The 20,840-nt window shown below is 44.3% G+C and overlaps 2 protein-coding genes across 6 annotated transcripts in view; both read right to left on the bottom strand.

Annotated features, from left to right (window-relative positions):
- The window catches only part of LOC118377180 (tight junction protein ZO-2-like), a 213,018-nt gene that overhangs the window by 50,281 nt on the left and 141,897 nt on the right, over nt 1–20,840 (bottom strand). For all 5 annotated transcript variants that reach the window (XM_052479301.1, XM_052479303.1, XM_052479304.1 and 2 more), the window contains 6 exons: nt 17,185–17,238; nt 12,938–13,062; nt 12,403–12,505; nt 8,860–9,502; nt 7,558–7,661; nt 6,667–6,820 (listed from right to left, as the gene is read on the bottom strand). In XM_052479301.1, the coding sequence (XP_052335261.1) occupies nt 6,667–6,820; nt 7,558–7,661; nt 8,860–9,502; nt 12,403–12,505; nt 12,938–13,062; nt 17,185–17,238 (1,183 nt within the window). Of the gene's footprint in view, nt 1–6,666; nt 6,821–7,557; nt 7,662–8,859; nt 9,503–12,402; nt 12,506–12,937; nt 13,063–17,184; nt 17,239–20,840 lie in introns of those variants that run through there.
- On the bottom strand, nt 1,892–6,653 carry LOC127911773 (uncharacterized). Its single transcript, XM_052479309.1, has 2 exons — nt 4,342–6,653; nt 1,892–4,058 (listed from the first exon to the last, which is right to left on the bottom strand). Exons 1-2 carry the CDS (start codon nt 4,733–4,735, stop codon nt 3,199–3,201), a joined length of 1,254 nt encoding a protein of 417 aa, XP_052335269.1. The 5' UTR covers nt 4,736–6,653; the 3' UTR covers nt 1,892–3,198.

The raw sequence follows: 20,840 nt of genomic DNA, 5'->3' as shown, positions 1-20,840 counted from the left end.
TTGGGTCAGTCACAGTGGTCAGGTATTCTGTCACTGTGTACTCTCTGTTTAGGGCCAAATAGCATTCTAGTTTGCTCCAATTTGTGGTTGATTCTTTCCAGTGTCAAATAGTTCTTTTTTAGTTTTCTCATGATTTGGTTGGGTCTAATTGTGTTGCTGCCCTGGGGCTCCGTGGGGTCTGTTTGTGTTTCTGTGTGTGAACAGTCCCAGAAATAGCTGGCTGAAGGGACTCTTCTCTCGGATCTTCTCTCTGTAAGTGAGGACTTTGTGGTGAAATGTGTGGGCATCTCTTCCATTTAGTGAATTATTGCTTGGTGAGCGGACCCCAGACCTCACAACCATAAAGGGCAATGTGTCTATAACTTATTCAAGTATTTATAGTCAGATTCTATTCCTATATCATGTTTTATGTTCCCTTTGATGGCCTAGAACAGACGGCTAGAACAGACGGCTAGACAATCAACCCAACAAACAGACCATCGGCTGGCTAGACAGACGGCTAGACAATCAACCCAACAAACAGACTGACTAACAGACCGTCTGCTGGGTAGACAGACGGCTAGACAATCAACCCAACAAACAGACTGACAAACAGACCGTCTGCTGGGTAGACAGACGGCTAGACAATCAACTCAACAAACAGACTGACAAACAGACCGTCTGCTGGGTAGACAGACGGCTAGACAATCAACCCAACAAACAGACTGACAAACAGACCGTCTGCTGGGTAGACAGACGGCTAGACAATCAACCCAACAAACAGACTGACTAACAGACCGTCTGCTGGGTAGACAGACGGCTAGACAATCAACCCAACAAACAGACTGACAAACAGACCGTCTGCTGGGTAGACAGACCGACAGAAAGACAGGTTGACAGGCAGCCTGACAGTGTTCCTGTTCTTCTCTGTTCAAATCTTCAACTGCCCTCCCATTTCCTGTCTTCAGCCTATAGGGGCCTTCAGCCACACACTACTTCCTGGTAATCGGCCTATCCGCGCTTGATATACTGTGACAGTTGACAGGCAGGGAAGTCAGGTCTGTTTTCCTGGGCTGGACTGGGATCAGTCTATCACAGCCACAATGACAGGAACAGACCATGTATAATTAGCCCTGAAAATAACACACTTTGTATGAAATGGTAATGTGATGCTGTACGTTGAACAAACAATATACAGTAGGTTGAGACAAAAACACTGACACTAATTCACTCAAATCCGGTAGTATTCAACTCCTGTTAAACACGGAAGGAAGAACGTGAATATGTTTTTGCTATGGTTATAATGATGCAGTAATCGTGCCTTGGTTTTTCATGCAACCTCCAGTATTTGGAATGAAATAGTAGTCAAGTTACACTCCTTTCTCTAAGTTGTTGCAGGTTTTTTACTAATGACAGAATATGGTGTACTCGGTATTAAAGCTATTTTTATTTGACCTTTATTTAACTCGGCAAGTCCAACGCTCTAACCACTAGGTTACCCTGCCGCCCCTATGGGAAGAATAACAATTCACTTTAAGTGGTACAAAGCTACAAAGTATTTGTTCTGTATCTACTTTTAAGTACAATTAAACGTACAGTAAAATATTTGTATTAAATGTAATGTAAAAATAAAATATGCGTTCCATTGGCATTATTCAACCTATTGTACTTAATAAATCACACAGTACAAAATAGATAGTGATTAAAATACTTTATTAGTTTTAGGAAAGTGTAAAAAAAAAAAAAAAAGTATAATAGCAAAAAGTAAGTGCAAAGTGTAAAAGCTTGACAACTTGTAGTAGTGTAGCAGTGTTGTAGCATGGTTCATTTTTACAGCTTAAAGGCAACGTTACTGTAGTGTGAATCTGTCTTGGGTGGACCTTCATCTAAAAGTATGACATTTAATCTGGAAGAGAGAAGACAAAAAGGATTTCTATTTTGTAGGCTACGATTGAGGAAATCTCTTTTTGTGGTCAACACTGTATATATTATGTTTAACTTCCTAGTATGAGTTAGTAAAGTACTTAGGCTAGTAAATAGTGTACTTAGGCTAGTAAATAGTGTACTTAGGCTAGTAAATAGTTTTACTTAGGCAAGTAAATAGTGTACTTAGGCTAGAAAATAGTGTACTTAGGCTAGTAAATAGTGTACTTAGGCTAGTAAATAGTGTACTTAGGCTAGTAAATAGTTTTACTTAGGCAAGTAAATAGTGTACTTAGGCTAGAAAATAGTGTACTTAGGCTAGTAAATAGTGTACTTAGGCTAGTAAATAGTGTACTTAGGCTACTAAATAGTGTACTTAGGCTAGTAATGAACCACTTTAGGTGACTCTGTCTGTCCTAGAAGTAAACTAAGTAAACTAAGATTGGACTGGGTGACCTCTGTGACATGGCAGTGACAATACCTAATTTCGTGTCCCTTTTTATTTTTAACCCCTTAAAAGCCAGATTTTTTTTTTTTTACCTCAACAGGGCCGTGGCCTGATTGGTAGCTGTTTACTCTCGAGGAATGTTTAAATAATGTCATTGGATACTTTTGAAATTTGTTTTCTACTGAAGACTAATATAGAGTATCTTCACACTCCTAAACTGATCTGGATCACCTGTAATATGTTTCCTATTTGACCGTATTCATGCTTATGAAACACCCAGTGTTGAGTCAAAGAATGGTTGGTTTTCATGCTCATGATGACTGTATAGTGTTGCCAATGAGACTTGGCAACCCAATGAGACTTTGCAATCCAATGAGACTTGGCAACCCAATGAGACTTGGCAACCCAATGAGACTTGGCAACCCAATGAGACTTTGCAATCCAATGAGACTTGGCAATCCAATGAGACTTGGCAACACTAATCTGTACTGTATAGTGTAGTGTTGTCATGATATCAGAATTTTGACTTCGATACCGATACCAGGTTAAGTATCATGATACTCGATACCAAAACGATATGATACCGAAATTATACTCGATTCCAGAACGATACTCGATACCGCAACGATACTCGATACCAGAACGATACTCGATACCAGAACGATACTCCATACCAGAATGATACTCCATACCAGAACAATACTTGATACCGAAATTATACTCGATACCGACACTCGATACCAGAACAACACTCGATACCAGAATGATACTCCATACCAGAACAAAACTTGACACCAAACGCTACTCGATACCGAAATGATACTCGATACCAGAACAATACTTGATACCTAAATGATACCCGATGCCAAACGATACTCGATACCGAAACGATACTCGATACCAGAACGATACTCGACACCAAAACGATACTCGATAACAGAACGATACTCGATACCGAAACAATACTTGATACCAGAACAATACTCAATAGCGAAACGATACTCGATACCAGAACGATACTCGATACCGAAACTCGTTACCAGCACGATACTCGACACCAAAACGATACTCGATAACAGAACGATACTCGATACCGAAACAATACTTGATACCAGAACAATACTCAATAGCGAAACGATACTCGATACCAGAACAATACTCGATACCGAAATGATACTCGATACTAGAACAATACTTGACACCAAACGATACTCGATACCAGAACAATACTCGATACCGAAATGATACTCGATACTAAAACAATACTTGACACCAAACGATACTCGATACCGAAACGATACTCGATACCAGAACGATACTCGACACCAGAACAATACTCGACACCGAAACGATACTTGACACCAAACGATACTCGATACCGAAACGATAAGTGACACCAAACGATACTCGATACCAGAAACACACTCAATACCGAAACGATACTCGATACCAGAACAATGCTTGACACCAACCAATACTCGACACCAGAACGATACTTGACACCAAACGATACTCGATACCAGAACAATACCTGACACCAGAACGATACTCGATACCAGAACAATGCTTGACACCAACCAATACTCGATACCAGAACGATACTTGACACCAAACGATACTCGATACCAGAACAATACTTGACACCAGAACGATACTCGATACCAGAACAATGCTTGACACCAAACGATACTCGATACCAGAACAATACCTGACACCAGAACGATACTCGATACCAGAACAATGCTTGACACCAACCAATACTCGATACCAGAACGATACTTGACACCAAACGATACTCGATACCAGAACAATACCTGACACCAGAACGATACTCGATACCAGAACAAAACCTGACACCAAACGATACTCGATACCAGAACAATACCTGACACCAGAACGATACTCGATACCAGAACAATGCTTGACACCAACCAATACTCGATACCAGAACGATACTTGACACCAAACGATACTCGATACCAGAACAATACTTGACACCAGAACGATACTCGATACCAGAACAATGCTTGACACCAAACGATACTCGATACCAGAACAATACCTGACACCAGAACGATACTCGATACCAGAACAATGCTTGACACCAACCAATACTCGATACCAGAACGATACTTGACACCAAACGATACTCGATACCAGAACAATACCTGACACCAGAACGATACTCGATACCAGAACAATACCTGACACCAAACGATACTCGATACCAAAACAATACCTGACACCAGAACGATACTCGATACCAGAACAATACCTGACACCAGAACGATACTCGATACCAGAACAATACCTGACACCAGAACGATACTCGATACCAGAACAATACTTGACACCAAACGATCCCACGGCAAAAAAATTATGCATATAATCAGAGAATAACCACTGTTATTAAAAACAACAACATGTTAATAACTGGCAGAACAGCTGAAATAATAAAATAATAAAACATATTCTATTCTATATGATATTTCTTTCAAAAACAAAACACCATATTAAATAACACAAGAATACCTTTAATGTTCCTTAAACAAAACCATATCTGAGGCTCAGAGGATACAAAATAATGGTTTTAAACTGTTTTAAAATGTAATTTGACACATCAGGGTTAATTTTCTTATCTCTGTTCATAATATTGGGTCAAATGACATTCAGTAGACCTATATGATTCATTATTCAATACAGCTAAATAATTGTATTTATTAAATAAATTATTTGGTTCCAAAATGACATAGAACACTTTGAAGCTCATTTCAGAAACTTCAATATTGCAACAGTCTACACACCATAGGTATGCAATGGATTTTACATAGCATACTACAATTCCCATAGTGCATTTAATCTATCAGGGCGCAACTTACTACTGCCCCCTTGAGAAGACAAGTAGCCTGGCTAGCTTACTACTGCCCCCTTGAGAAGACAAGTAGCCTGGCTAGCTTACAACTGCCCCCTTGAGAAGACACGTTGCCTGGCTAGCTTACTACTGCCCCCTTGAGAAGACAAGTAGCCTGGCTAGCTTACTACTGCCCCCTTGAGAAGACACGTAGCCTGGCTAGCTTACTACTAACCCCTCGAGAAGACACGTAGCCTGGCTAGCTTACTACTGCCCCCTTGAGAAGACAAGTAGCCTGGCTAGCTTACTACTGCCCCCTTGAGAAGACACGTAGCCTGGCTAGCTTACTACTGCCCCCTTGAGAAGACACGTAGCCTGGCTAGCTTACTACTGCCCCCTTGAGAAGACACGTAGCCTGGCTAGCTTACTACTGCCCCCTCGAGAAGACACGTAGCCTGGCTAGCTTACTACTGCCCCCTCGAGAAGACACGTAGCCTGGCTAGCTTACTACTGCCCCCTTGAGAAGACAAGTAGCCTGGCTAGCTTACTACTGCCCCCTTGAGATGACAAGTAGCCTGGTTAGCTTACTACTGCCCCCTTGAGAAGACAAGTAGCCTGGCAAGCTTACTACTGCCCCCTTGAGAAGACAAGCAGCCTGGCTAGCTTACTACTGCCCTCTTGAGAAGACAAGTAGCCTGGCTAGCTTACTACTGCCCTCTTGAGAAGACAAGTAGCCTGGCAAGCTTACTACTGCCCCCTTGAGAAGACAAGTAGCCTGGCTAGCTTACTACTGCCCCCTTGAGGGGACACGTAGCCTGGCAAGCTTACTACTGCACCCTTGAGAAGACACGTAGCCTGGCTAGCTTACTACTGCACCCTTGAGAAGACACGCAGGCTGGCTAGCTTAATACTGCCCCCTTGAGAAGACAAGTAGCCTGGCTAGCTTACTACTGCCCTCTTGAGAAGACAAGTAGCCTGGCTAGCTTACTACTGCCCTCTTGAGAAGACAAGTAGCCTGGCTAGCTTACTACTGCCCTCTTGAGAAGACAAGTAGCCTGGCTAGCTTACTACTGCCCCCTTGAGAACATTCAGACAAATTACTAGACAGACTGGATCCTCTCAATCTCTATGACACGAGACACATTTGTACAGAAGTACCAAAAGTTTTTTTGAAGTATAGTACTGAACCGTTTTTTCATGTTTTAGTATCCAAAAAGTTTCGATATACAGCGCAACACTAGTACAGTGATCAATGACACGTCAGTGAGGCAGAGAAAACCAACACACTCTCAACTTCTGGGACTTTTTACAGGGAATATAACCCACACAAACAACTATACTCTGTGAATACTGCTCTGCCATTGGTCAGGACAGGTGTCCGTCATCTTCTACACTCTGAATACCGCTCTGCTATTGGTCAGAACAGATGTCTGTCATCCCTATCACTCCCCAGTCAGTCACTCACCGTCAGGTTCGGAGTCGGAGTCGACGAGGGGCGGGATACGAATGAGGATCTGTCTCCGGTCTCTCTGGATGACCAGCTGGAGTTTTCCTCTAGACTTCTCAATGAGCTTCCCTGCATCGTTCAGAGACAGGTTCTCTGTTACTGTCCCATTGATCTGAAGAGAGGGAGGAGATCGGAAGCAGAGAGGAGAGGAGAGTGAGGAGAGGAGATATAGGAGAGAAGAGGAGAGGAGAGAGGAGTTATAGGAGAGAAGAGGCGAGAGAAGAGGAGAGAAGAGAGAGGCGAGAGGAGAGGAGATATAGGAGTGAAGAGGAGAGGAGAGAGGAGTTATAGGAGAGAAGAGGCAAGAGAAGAGAAGAGGCGAGAGGAGAGGCGAGAGGAGTGAGGAGAGGACAGGAGAGGAGAGTGAGGAGAGGAGATATAGGAGAGAAGAGGAGAGGAGAGAGGAGTTATAGGAGAGAAGAGGTGAGAGAAAAGGAGAGAAGAGAGAGGCGAGAGGAGAGGAGAGGAGAGGAGAGGAGAGGAGAGGAGAGGAGAGGAGAGGAGAGGAGAGGAGAGGAGGAGAGGTGAGAGAGGAGAAAAGAGGAGAAAAGAGGAGAGAAGAGAGTGAGGAGAGGAGAGAGAGGAGAAAAGAGGAGAGAAGAGAGGAGAAAAGAGGAGAGAGGACAGAGAGGAGAGTGAGGAGAAAAGAACGAGGAAAGTGAGGAGAACATAGAAACAGAGAAAGTAGAGTATAAATCAGTGGGGTAGTGATTTGACAGTTTGGGTGTGAGATGAAGAGAGGAATGGGGATAGCGATTAAAAATGAAACATCTGGCAGCATCCTACTTTGCAGTCATGCCTATGACGACCAATTAAATTGAAATTGAGAGTGTGTGTGTGTGTGAAGACCTTGAGAATGATGTCTCCCTCCTGTAAGTTTCCGTCCTTGGTAGCCAGTCCTGTACTGGTCATTTCCTTGATGAAGATCTGACTGCCCAGGCGCAGACCGTACTCTAGAGAGAGACACAGTTGGTGACTAGCTGCAGTCACCAGAGAACATACCTCAAGCCTGACCTTAAACCCCCCGTAACCTCTGACCTTTACAAAATGACCATTACAAAATCTAAGCAGTAAACATGCTCCCCGGGTCATATATACATCATCCCTTACTTATTGTAAAGGAACATGACATTATGATCACAGCTTCTTACCTTCATTGGGTTAGTTAATGTAGTAGACTGTCTGGTACCTTCGTTGGGTTAGTTAATGTAGTAGACTGTCTAGTACATTCGTTGGGTTAGTTAATGTAGTAGACTGTCTGGTACCTTTGTTGGGTTAGTTAATGTAGTAGACTATGTCTGGTACCTTCGTTGGGTTAGTTAATGTAGTAGACTGTTTGGTACCTTCGTTGGGTTAGTTACTGTAGTAGACTGTCTGGTACCTTCGTTGGGTTAGTTACTGTAGTAGACTGTCTGGTACCTTCGTTGGGTTAGTTACTGTAGTAGACTGTCTGGTACCTTCGTTGGGTTAGTTAATGTAGTAGACTGTCTGGTACCTTCGTTGGGTTAGTCACTGTAGTAGACTGTCTAGTACCTTCGTTGGGTTAGTTAATGTAGTAGACTATGTCTGGTACCTTCGTTGGGTTAGTTAATGTAGTAGACTGTCTGGTACCTTCGTTGGGTTAGTTACTGTAGTAGACTGTCTAGTACATTTGTTGGGTTAGTTAATGTAGTAGACTGTCTGGTACCTTCGTTGGGTTAGTTACTGTAGTAGACTGTCTGGTACCTTCATTGGGTTAGTTAATGTAGTAGACTGTCTGGTACCTTCGTTGGGTTAGTTACTGTAGTAGACTGTCTGGTACCTTCGTTGGGTTAGTTACTGTAGTAGACTGTCTGGTACCTTCGTTGGGTTAGTTAATGTAGTAGACTGTCTGGTACCTTCGTTGGGTTAGTTAATGTAGTAGACTGTCTAGTACCTTCGTTGGGTTAGTTAATGTAGTAGACTGTTTGGTACCTTCGTTGGGTTAGTTACTGTAGTAGACTATGTCTGGTACCTTCGTTGGGTGAGTTACTGTAGTAGACTGTCTGGTACCTTCGTTGGGTTAGTTACTGTAGTAGACTATGTCTGGTACCTTCGTTGGGTGAGTTACTGTAGTAGACTATGTCTGGTACCTTCGTTGGGTTAGTTAATGTAATAGACTATGTCTGGTACCTTCGTTGGGTCTGTTCTTGACCAGCAGGACGTTAACAGGTTTTTCCAGGGGCTCCAGGTCTCTAGCTCCTCCTCCGTCTCCTCCTCCTCTTGGGAGGTCCGGGGAGGAAGGCCCCTGGAGTTGGTCTCTACTCTTACTCTTCACCATCCTCCCTCCAGTACCTCCCACATCCCCGTACCTCCCCCCTCCATGCTCGTAACTGTCATCCCGGCCGTAGCTCCTCCCACCTGGACTCCCTCCTCCCCCTCCTCCTCTCTCCCGGTCCGTGCTCCTCCCCCGGCTGCGTTCCCGTGGATACCGCAACCTCTCGGGACTGGGCGGCTCCCGGTCCAAGGCCCGCCCCTTGCTGTTGTCGCGGCGATGCTCGGGGCTCGGCGATGCCCTCTCCTGGCTCCTCCCCCGGCTCCTCCCCCGATTACCGCGGCTGCCGTAGTCGGGGTCCAGGTAGTTCTTGTTGTCGGGGGTGAGGTCACGAGGCTCGTGGGTGTAACCGGTCCCACCGTTACCACGTTGCCAGCCCCCGTCACTCTGGTTGTCATCGGCATCGTAGTAACGGGTGGTGCCGAAGTCTCGACTTTCGCCGCCGGGGGAGGGGGGGTGCTTCAGGGAGTGGAGAGCCACCTTCCGAGGTCTCTTCACCGTCTGAGGAGAAGCACACACAGAGAGGCAGACAGGGTCAACCATTACACTTTGTATTGCTATGCAGACAGCATATGCTCAATGCTACATTTTGATGGAAAGGATCACAGAAGATAACACGTGCAACAAAACACCCAGGAGACTAACACACACACACACACACACACACACACACACACACACACACACACACACACACACACACACACACACACACACACACACACACACACACACACACACACACACACAGAGAGAGAGCCGGGAGCGAGAGCGGGGCAGTAGGGTTGTTTTGGGCTATGCAGTCTTTAAGATGTGTCAGTGTTAACCTCTCTTGGGTAGGGGGCAGTATTTTCACGTCCGCAAGAAAAGCGTGCCCAAAGTAAACTGCCTGCTACTCAGGCCCAGAAGCTAGGATATGCATATAATTGGTAGATTTGGATAGAAAACACTCTAAAGTGTCTAAAACTATGTCTGTGAGTATAACAGAACTGATATGGCAGGCAAAACCCCGAGGACAAACCAACCCCCCAAAAAAAATGTTTTGCCTTCCACTGTTTTCAATGGCTGTCACTTTTATTATCAGGCGAAATCCTCCCAGATTGCAGTTCCTAGGGCTTCCACTAGATGTCAACAGTCTTTATAAAGAGTTTCATGCTGGTTTTTGGAAAAATGGGCCAGAAATTGTAGTTTTTCTAGGTGGCTCCCACTTTCCAAGCGCGTGGAAGAGAGTGTGTTCTTTGGTATATTTCTCCGGTAAAGACAATAACGATTCTCCGTCTTAAATTTGGTCGTTTATTTACGTATTAGGGTACCTAAGGTTTGATTATAAACATTGTTTGACTTGTTTGGAAAAGTTTATTAGTAACGTTTGGGATTCATTTTGTATCTGGGACCTTTTGGAGTGCCAACAGAAGAAGATCATCAAAGGTAAGGCATTTAATATGTCGCTATTTCTGACTTTCGTGGCACACCTGCCTGGTTGAAATATGTTTTTCATGCTTTTGTATGCGGGGCGCTGTCCTCAGATAATCGCATGGTGTGCTTTCGCCATAAAGCCATTTTGAATCTGACTGAGCGATTAACAGGAAGTTAAGCTGTAATACAGCTGTAATGATTTTATGAACGTTAAATATTTATAATTCTGTAGGTTGACTTTCGCGCTCTGCAATATCACCGGATGTTGGCCAGGTGGGACGCTACTCTCCCACCTGCCCATAAGAAGTTAAACCGCTCCGTGGACTGACAGTGTTAAACAGCTCCGTGGACTGACAGTGTTAAACAGCTCCGTGGACTGACAGTGTTAAACAGCTCCGTGGACTGACAGTGTTACACAGCTCCGTGGACTGACAGTGTTAAACAGCTCCGTGGACTGACAGTGTTAAACAGCTCAGTGGACTGACAGTGTTAAACAGCTCCGTGGACTGACAGTGTTAAACAGCTCCGTGGACTGACAGTGTTAAACAGCTCAGTGGACTGACAGTGTTACACAGCTCAGTGGACTGACAGTGTTACACAGCTCAGTGGACTGACAGTGTTAAACAGCTCCGTGGACTGACAGTGTTAAACAGCTCCGTGGACTGACAGTGTTAAACAGCTCAGTGGACTGACAGTGTTAAACAGCTCCGTGGACTGACAGTGTTAAACAGCTCCGTGGACTGACAGTGTTAAACAGCTCAGTGGACTGACAGTGTTACACAGCTCAGTGGACTGACAGTGTTACACAGCTCAGTGGACTGACAGTGTTAAACAGCTCTGTGGACTGACAGTGTTAAACAGCTCCGTGGACTGACAGTGTTAAACAGCTCCGTGGACTGACAGTGTTACACAGCTCCGTGGACTGACAGTGTTAAACAGCTCTGTGGACTGACAGTGTTAAACAGCTCCGTGGACTGACAGTGTTAAACAGCTCCGTGGACTGACAGTGTTAAACAGCTCCGTGGACTGACAGTGTTAAACAGCTCCGTGGACTGACAGTGTTAAACAGCTCCGTGGACTGACAGTGTTAAACAGCTCCGTGGACTGACAGTGTTAAACAGCTCCGTGGACTGACAGTGTTAAACAGCTCCGTGGACTGACAGTGTTACACAGCTCCGTGGACTGACAGTGTTACACAGCTCCGTGGACTGACAGTGTTAAACAGCTCCGTGGACTGACAGTGTTACACAGCTCCGTGGACTGACAGTGTTACACAGCTCCGTGGACTGACAGTGTTACACAGCTCCGTGGACTGACAGTGTTACACAGCTCCGTGGACTGACAGTGTTAAACAGCTCCGTGGACTGACAGTGTTAAACAGCTCCGTGGACTAACAGTGTTACACAGCTCCGTGGACTGACAGTGTTACACAGCTCTGTAGACTGACAGTGTTAAACAGCTCCGTGGACTGACAGTGTTACACAGCTCCGTGGACTGACAGTGTTACACAGCTCCGTGGACTGACAGTGTTAAACAGCTCCGTGGACTGACAGTGTTAAACAGCTCCGTGGACTGACAGTGTTACACAGCTCCGTGGACTGACAGTGTTACACAGCTCCGTGGACTGACAGTGTTAAACAGCTCAGAAGGCAGTACTGTGGCTGCATGGTGCTCTAGGTGATTCACTGTCACAATGTTACAACTAGCTGCTACAATGTCTCCTGTCTGTCTGTCTGTCTGTCTGTCTGTCTGTCTGTCTGTCTGTCTGTCTGTCTGTCTGTCCGTCTGTCTGTCCGTCTGTCCGTCTGTCGTGGCTAAGCTAGCAGCTACAGCAGGATGAATGTCAAGGCTATGCCATCCCTGTGTTCATATGTTGAATATTGTCAATGTCCTTACGGCCTAACATATTCTCACCATCTTGACTACTTTTTAACATTTCAGCTAGCTACTAACAACATCAACACACTATGCACACTGATACTCACTATCTTGGCGGTCTTCCCACATTTGCGTAACTGCTGCACAGCGAAGGAATGAGGCACGTTGTCCATGAGGATGGAGTTGACCTGGATCACGCGATCTTTCTCACTGGAGGAGAGAACACAACGTAACGTTAACATAGAACAACAAAACACACATGAAAGAGTACATTAGAAACGTCATCATTCCTGGAACAGCCTAGCTGCATTTCTATAGGCAAAAGTAGCTTCCTATCCTGGTCTCTTTTCATTCATCTGCGAAGATGAAAGTCGATGTCAACCATATTGATTAACCATATAGTGATTATGTTTATTTTTTAGATCAGTGCAGATGAAGGATAAGAGACCAGGAAGTGACATCACACTATTGAAATGAGACCCGATGGCTTCCGGCACCAGCAACCACAATGACGGTATCCCTTTAACTGACTTCCTGACATATTCGGCAAAAAATCCATTAATTAATAACAGCATTAAAGTTTTGAAAAAACTCAGTGAGGTCTAGTTAGTTGATGATGCAAGAGGAAGTGGTGTAGCATACAACAGGAGTCCGTCGGCTGGTCCACCCTGTAGGACGTCTGACACGATGATTGACATCTCTCCGTTATCCACGTTGGGGTTGTCCCGTCCTCCCGACACGGCAATACCAAACCCCATCTTGGAGTCCTAGAGGAAGGAGGGAGGAGAGAGAGTTTAGTTGGGGGTTGGGCAAATAAAAATGTACAGCATTGAAATGGAGAAGGAAGGTCAGACAAACAAGTACACTAAAATGGGTTGAAACAGGTAGCCAGACAGGTAGAGAGACAGGTAACCAGGTAGAGAGACAGGTATAGACAGGTAGAGAGACAGGTAAGCAGGTAGAGAGGTAGAGAGACAGGTAGAGAGACAGGTAGACAGGTAGAGAGACAGGTAGAGAGACAGGTAGAGACAGGTAGAGAGACAGGTAGACAGGTAGAGAGACAGGTAGAGAGACAGGTAGAGGTAGAGAGACAGGTAGAGAGGTAGAGAGACAGGTAGACAGATAGAGAGACAGGTAGACAGGTAGAGAGACAGGTAGAGAGGTAGAGAGACAGGTAGACAGATAGAGAGACAGGTAGACAGGTAGAGAGGTAGAGAGACAGGTAGAGAGACAGGTAGACAGGTAGAGAGACAGGTAGAGAGACAGGTAGAGAGACAGGTAGAGAGACAGGTAGACAGGTAGAGAGACAGGTAGAGAGACAGGTAGAGGTAGAGAGACAGGTAGAGAGGTAGAGAGACAGGTAGAGAGACAGGTAGAGAGACAGGTAGAGAGACAGGTAGAGAGACAGGTAGACAGGTAGAGAGACAGGTAGAGAGACAGGTAGAGAGACAGGTAGAGAGACAGGTAGACAGGTAGAGAGACATGTAGACAGGTAGAGAGACAGGTAGAGAGACAGGTAGACAGGTAGAGAGACAGGTAGAGAGACAGGTAGACAGGACGAGAGACAGGTAGAGAGACAGGTCGAGAGACAGGTAGAGAGACAGGTAGACAGGTAGAGAGACAGGTAGAGAGTCAGGTAGAGAGGTAGAGAGACAGGTAGAGAGGTAGAGAGACAGGTAGAGAGGTAGAGAGACAGGTAGAGAGACAGGTAGAGAGACAGGTAGAGAGACAGGTAGAGAGACAGGTAGAGAGGTAGAGAGACAGGTAGAGAGACAGGTAGACAGGTAGAGAGGTAGAGAGACAGGTAGAGAGACAGGTAGACAGGTAGAGAGACAGGTAGAGAGGTAGAGAGACAGGTAGAGAGGTAGAGAGACAGGTAGAGAGACAGGTAGACAGATAGACATGTAGAGAGACAGGTAGACAGATAGACAGGTAGAGAGACAGGTAGACAGATAGAGAGACAGGTAGAGAGACAGGTAGACAGATAGAGAGACAGGTAGACAGATAGAGAGACAGGTAGCCGGACAGGTAGAGAGAGGTTGCACTGGATGGGTTAACGAGTTGAAATGGAATGAGAGAGTAGACAGACAGGTTGACAGGTAGACAGGTAGAGAGACTGGTAGAGAGACAGGTAGAGAGAGGTTGCACTGGATGGGTTAACGAGTTGAAATGGAATGAGAGAGTAGACAGACAGGTTGACAGGTAGAGAGACAGGTAGACAGGTAGAGAGACTGGTAGAGAGACAGGTAGAGAGAGGTTGCACTGGATGGGTTAACGAGTTGAAATGGAATGAGAGAGTAGACAGACAGGTTGACAGGTAGAGAGACAGGTAGAGAGAGGTGGCACTGGATGGGTTAACGAGTTGAAATGGAATGAGAGAGTAGACAGACAGGTTGACAGGTAGAGAGACAGGTAGACAGGTAGAGAGACTGGTAGAGAGACAGGTAGAGAGAGGTTGCACTGGATGGGTCTACGAGTTGAAATGGAATGAGAGAGTAGACAGACAGGTTGACAGGTAGAGAGACAGGTAGAGAGAGGTGGCACTGGATGGGTTAACGAGTTGAAATGGAATGAGAGAGTAGACAGACAGGTTGACAGGTAGAGAGACAGGTAGAGAGAGGTGGCACTGGATGGGTTAACGAGTTGAAATGGAATGAGAGAGTAGACAGACAGGTAACCAGGTAGAGAGACAGGTAGAGAGAGGTGGCACTGGATGGGTTAACGAGTTGAAATGGAATGAGAGAGTAGACAGACAGGTTGACAGATAGCGAGACTGGTAGAGAGACAGGTAGAGAGACTGGTAGACAGGTAGAGAGAGGTGGCACTGGATGGGTTAACGAGTTGAAATGGAATGAGAGAGTAGACAGTCAGGTAACCAGGTAGAGAGACAGGTAGAGAGAGGTGGCACTGGATGGGTTACCGAGTTGAAATGGAATGAGAGAGTAGACAGACAGGTTGACAGGCAGACAGACAGGTAGACAGACAGGTAACCAGGTAGACAGACAGGTAGACAGGTAGAGAGACAGGTAACCAGGTAGAGAGACAGGTAGCCAGGTAGAGAGACTGGTAGAGAGACAGGTAGCCAGGTATAGAGGCAGGTATAGAGACAGGTAGCCAGGTATAGAGACAGGGAGAGAGACAGGTAGACAGGTAGAGAGACAGGTAGCCAGGTAGAGAGACAGGTAGAGAGACAGGTAGAGAGACAGGTAGCCAGGTAGAGACAGGTAGAGAGACAGGTAGCCAGGTAGAGAGACTGGTAGAGAGACAGGTAGAGACAGGTAGAGAGACAGGTAGACAGGTAGAGAGACAGGTAGACAGGTAGAGACAGGTAGAGAGACTCGTAAGAGAGACAGGTAGATAGACAGGTAGACAGGTAGAGAGACTGGTAAGAGACAGGTAGAGAGACAGGTAGAGAGGTAGAGAAGGGTATCACTGGAAGGGTTAACACGTTTAAATGGAATGAGAGTAGACAGACAGGTAGACAGGTAGAGAGACAGGTAGAGAGACAGGTAGAGAGACAGGTAGAGAGACAGGTAGAGAGACGGGTAGAGAGACAGGTAGAGAGACTGGTAGAGAGACTGGTAGAGAGACAGGTAGATAGACAGGTAGAGAGACAGGTAGAGAGACAGGTAGACTGGTAGAGAGACAGGTAGACTGGTAGAGAGACAGGTAGAGAGACTGGTAGAGAGACAGGTAGATAGACAGGTAGAGAGACAGGTAGAGAGACAGGTAGACTGGCTGGTAGAGAGACAGGTAGACTGGTAGAGAGACAGGTAGAGAGACTGGTAGACAGGTAGAGAGTCTGGTAGAGAGACAGGTAGAGAGACTGGTAGAGAGACAGGTAGACTGGTAGAGAGACAGGTAGAGAGACTGGTAGAGAGACAGGTAGATAGACAGGTAGAGAGACAGGTAGAGAGACAGGTAGACTGGTAGAGAGACAGGTAGACTGGTAGAGAGACAGGTAGAGAGACTGGTAGACAGGTAGAGAGACAGGTAGAGAGACAGGTAGACTGGTAGAGAGACAGGTAGACTGGTAGAGAGACAGGTAGACATGTAGGGTTGACTACCAACCATATAGATGGGAGAGACGGATGAGAATGGTTGGTGGGAGGGGGAAGTTTCCAATGAGTCTAATGCTCTCTTTCAACTCACAGGTACAGGAGGAGAGAGAGATAGAGAGAGAGAGAAAGATATGGAGGGAGAAAGAGGGAGAGATAAAGAGATGGAGGGAGATAGAGGGAGAGGGAAAGAGATGGAGGGAGAAAGAGAGAGAGCGAAAGAGAGAGAGAGAGTGAGAAGGCGATGAAAGAGAGAGAGAAAGATACTAGAAAGATATACATACTCTATATTGTAGGAACTAGGGATCCATTTTGGATGCTGACCTGATAAGGTTGATATAATTTTGATGCTATCTGAAACTGTCAGTGACATCCTCCTGTCTGTCTGTCTGTCTGTCTGTCTGTCTGTCTGTCTGTCTGTCTGTCTGTCTGTCTGTCTGTCTGTCTGTCTGTCGGCATGGGAGATAAGATGGATTCGGTCACAGAGCTTCAGTAAACTACTGTAGTGTACACTCAGGGAGTTCACAGGCAGACACACGCAAGGACGGAAGGACGGACACACCTGATGAGAGCTAACACACAGTAGCTGTGGCCTTAACTGACGGCTATATATATATATATATATATATGCCATTTAGCAGACGCTTTTATCCAAAGCGACTTACAGTCATGTGTGCATACATTCTACGTATGGGTGGTCCCGGGAATCGAACCCACTACCCTGGCGTTACAAGCGCCATGCTCGGCTAGGAACAACACACTCTGACCCTCCACTACGGAGAGAGCGGAGGCTCCAGGTCAAATATATATAAAGGGTAAAGGTCAACTCACCCTTTGTAGGTTCACAGTGTGCTGCTCCCAAACAGTCTCCTCCATTCCTGAGCTCTGTGGAGAGGCAACACTGGGTTAGTGAACACTACTGTATTAACACACTGGGTTAGTGAACACTACTGTATTAACACACTGGGTTAGTGAACACTACTATATTAACACACTGGGTTAGTGAACACTACTATATTAACACACTGGGTTAGTGAACACTACTGTATTAACACACTGGGTTAGTGAACACTACTATATTAACACACTGGGTTAGTGAACACTACTATATTAACACACTGGGTTAGTGAACACTACTGTATTAACACACTGGGTTAGTGAACACTACTGTATTAACACACTGGGTTAGTGAACACTACTGTATTAACACACTGGGTTAGTGAACACTACTATATTAACACACTGGGTTAGTGAACACTACTGTAACACACTGGGTTAGTCAACACTACTGTAACACACTGGGTTAGTCAACACTACTGTATTAACACACTGGGTTAGTCAACACTACTGTATTAACACACTGGGTTAGTGAACACTACTGTATTAACACACTGGGTTAGTGAACACTACTGTATTAACACACTGGGTTAGTCAACACTACTATATTAACACACTGGTTTAGTCAACACTACTGTAACACACTGGGTTAGTGAACACTACTATATTAACACACTGGGTTAGTGAACACTACTGTATTAACACACTGGGTTAGTGAACACTACTGTATTAACACACTGGGTTAATCAACACTACTGTATTAACACACTGGGTTAGTGAACACTACTATATTAACACACTGGGTTAGTGAACACTACTGTATTAACACACTGGGTTAGTGAACACTACTGTATTAACACACTGGGTTAGTCAACACTACTGTATTAACACACTGGGTTAGTGAACACTACTATATTAACACACTGGGTTAGTGAACACTACTGTATTAACACACTGGGTTAGTGAACACTACTGTATTAACACACTGGGTTAGTGAACACTACTGTATTAACACACTGGTTTAGTCAACACTACTGTAACACACTGGGTTAGTGAACACTACTGTATTAACACACTGGGTTAGTGAACACTACTGTATTAACACACTGGGTTAGTGAACACTACTGTATTAACACACTGGGTTAGTGAACACTACTGTATTAACACACTGGGTTAGTGAACACTACTGTATTAACACACTGGGTTAGTCAACACTACTATATTAACACACTGGGTTAGTGAACACTACTGTATTAACACACTGGGTTAGTGAACACTACTGTATTAACACACTGGGTTAGTGAACACTACTGTATTAACACACTGGGTTAGTGAACACTACTGTATTAACACACTGGGTTAGTGAACACTACTGTATTAACACACTGGGTTAGTGAACACTACTATATTAACACACTGGGTTAGTCAACACTACTGTAACACACTGGGTTAGTCAACACTACTGTAACACACTGGGTTAGTGAACACTACTATATTAACACACTGGGTTAGTGAACACTACTGTATTAACACACTGGGTTAGTGAACACTACTGTATTAACACACTGGGTTAGTGAACACTACTGTATTAACACACTGGGTTAGTGAACACTACTGTATTAACACACTGGGTTAGTGAACACTACTGTATTAACACACTGGGTTAGTGAACACTACTATATTAACACACTGGGTTAGTCAACACTACTGTAACACACTGGGTTAGTGAACACTACTGTATTAACACACTGGGTTAGTGAACACTACTATATTAACACACTGGGTTAGTCAACACTACTGTATTAACACACTGGGTTAGTGAACACTACTGTAACACACTGGGTTAGTGAACACTACTGTATTAACACACTGGGTTAGTCAACACTACTGTATTAACACACTGGTTTAGTCAACACTACTGTATTAACACACTGGGTTAGTGAACACTACTGTAACACACTGGGTTAGTGAACACTACTATATTAACACACTGGGTTAGTGAACACTACTGTATTAACACACTGGTTTAGTGAACACTACTGTATTAACACACTGGGTTAGTGAACACTACTGTATTAACACACTGGGTTAGTGAACACTACTATATTAACACACTGGGTTAGTGAACACTACTATATTAACACACTGGGTTAGTCAACACTACTGTAACACACTGGGTTAGTGAACACTACTATATTAACACACTGGGTTAGTGAACACTACTGTATTAACACACTGGTTTAGTCAACACTACTGTATTAACACACTGGTTTAGTCAACACTACTGTATTAACACACTGGGTTAGTGAACACTACTGTATTAACACACTGGGTTAGTGAACACTACTATATTAACACACTGGGTTAGTGAACACTACTGTATTAACACACTGGTTTAGTCAACACTACTGTATTAACACACTGGTTTAGTCAACACTACTATATTAACATACTGGTTTAGTCAACACTACTGTATTAACACACTGGGTTAGTGAACACTACTGTATTAACACACTGGGTTAGTGAACACTACTGTATTAACACACTGGTTTAGTGAACACTACTGTATTAACACACTGGGTTAGTCAACACTACTATATTAACACACTGGGTTAGTCAACACTACTGTATTAACACACTGGTTTAGTCAACACTACTGTAACACACTGGGTTAGTGAACACTACTGTATTAACACACTGGTTTAGTCAACACTACTATATTAACACACTGGGTTAGTGAACACTACTGTATTAACACACTGGTTTAGTCAACACTACTGTAACACACTGGGTTAGTGAACACTACTGTATTAACACACTGGGTTAGTCAACACTACTATATTAACACACTGGTTTAGTCAACACTACTGTATTAACACACTGGGTTAGTGAACACTACTGTATTAACACACTGGTTTAGTCAACACTACTGTATTAACACACTGGGTTAGTGAACACTACTGTATTAACACACTGGGTTAGTGAACACTACTGTATTAACACACTGGGTTAGTGAACACTACTATATTAACACACTGGGTTAGTGAACACTACTATATTAACACACTGGGTTAGTCAACACTACTGTATTAACACACTGGGTTAGTCAACACTACTATATTAACACACTGGGTTAGTCAACACTACTATATTAACACACTGGGTTAGTCAACACTACCGTAACACACTGGGTTAGTGAACACTACTATATTAACACACTGGGTTAGTCAACACTACTATATTAACACACTGGGTTAGTCAACACTACTATATTAACACACTGGGTTAGTCAACACTACTATATTAACACACTGGGTTAGTCAACACTACTGTAACACACTGGGTTAGTGAACACTACTATATTAACACACTGGGTTAGTCAACACTACTGTATGAACACACTGGGTTAGTCAACACTACTATATTAACACACTGGGTTAGTCAACACTACTATATTAACACACTGGGTTAGTCAACACTACTGTAACACACTGGGTTAGTGAACACTACTATATTAACACACTGGGTTAGTGAACACTACTATATTAACACACTGGGTTAGTGAACACTACTATATTAACACACTGGGTTAGTCAACACTACTGTATTAACACACTGGGTTAGTGAACACTACTATATTAACACACTGG

Source organism: Oncorhynchus keta, chromosome 25 (genome assembly GCF_023373465.1).
Source record: "Oncorhynchus keta strain PuntledgeMale-10-30-2019 chromosome 25, Oket_V2, whole genome shotgun sequence".
Classification (NCBI taxonomy): domain Eukaryota; kingdom Metazoa; phylum Chordata; class Actinopteri; order Salmoniformes; family Salmonidae; genus Oncorhynchus; species Oncorhynchus keta.
The sequence above is the reverse complement of the archived record's forward strand: the minus strand, read 5'-3'. Positions and strand labels throughout refer to the sequence as shown.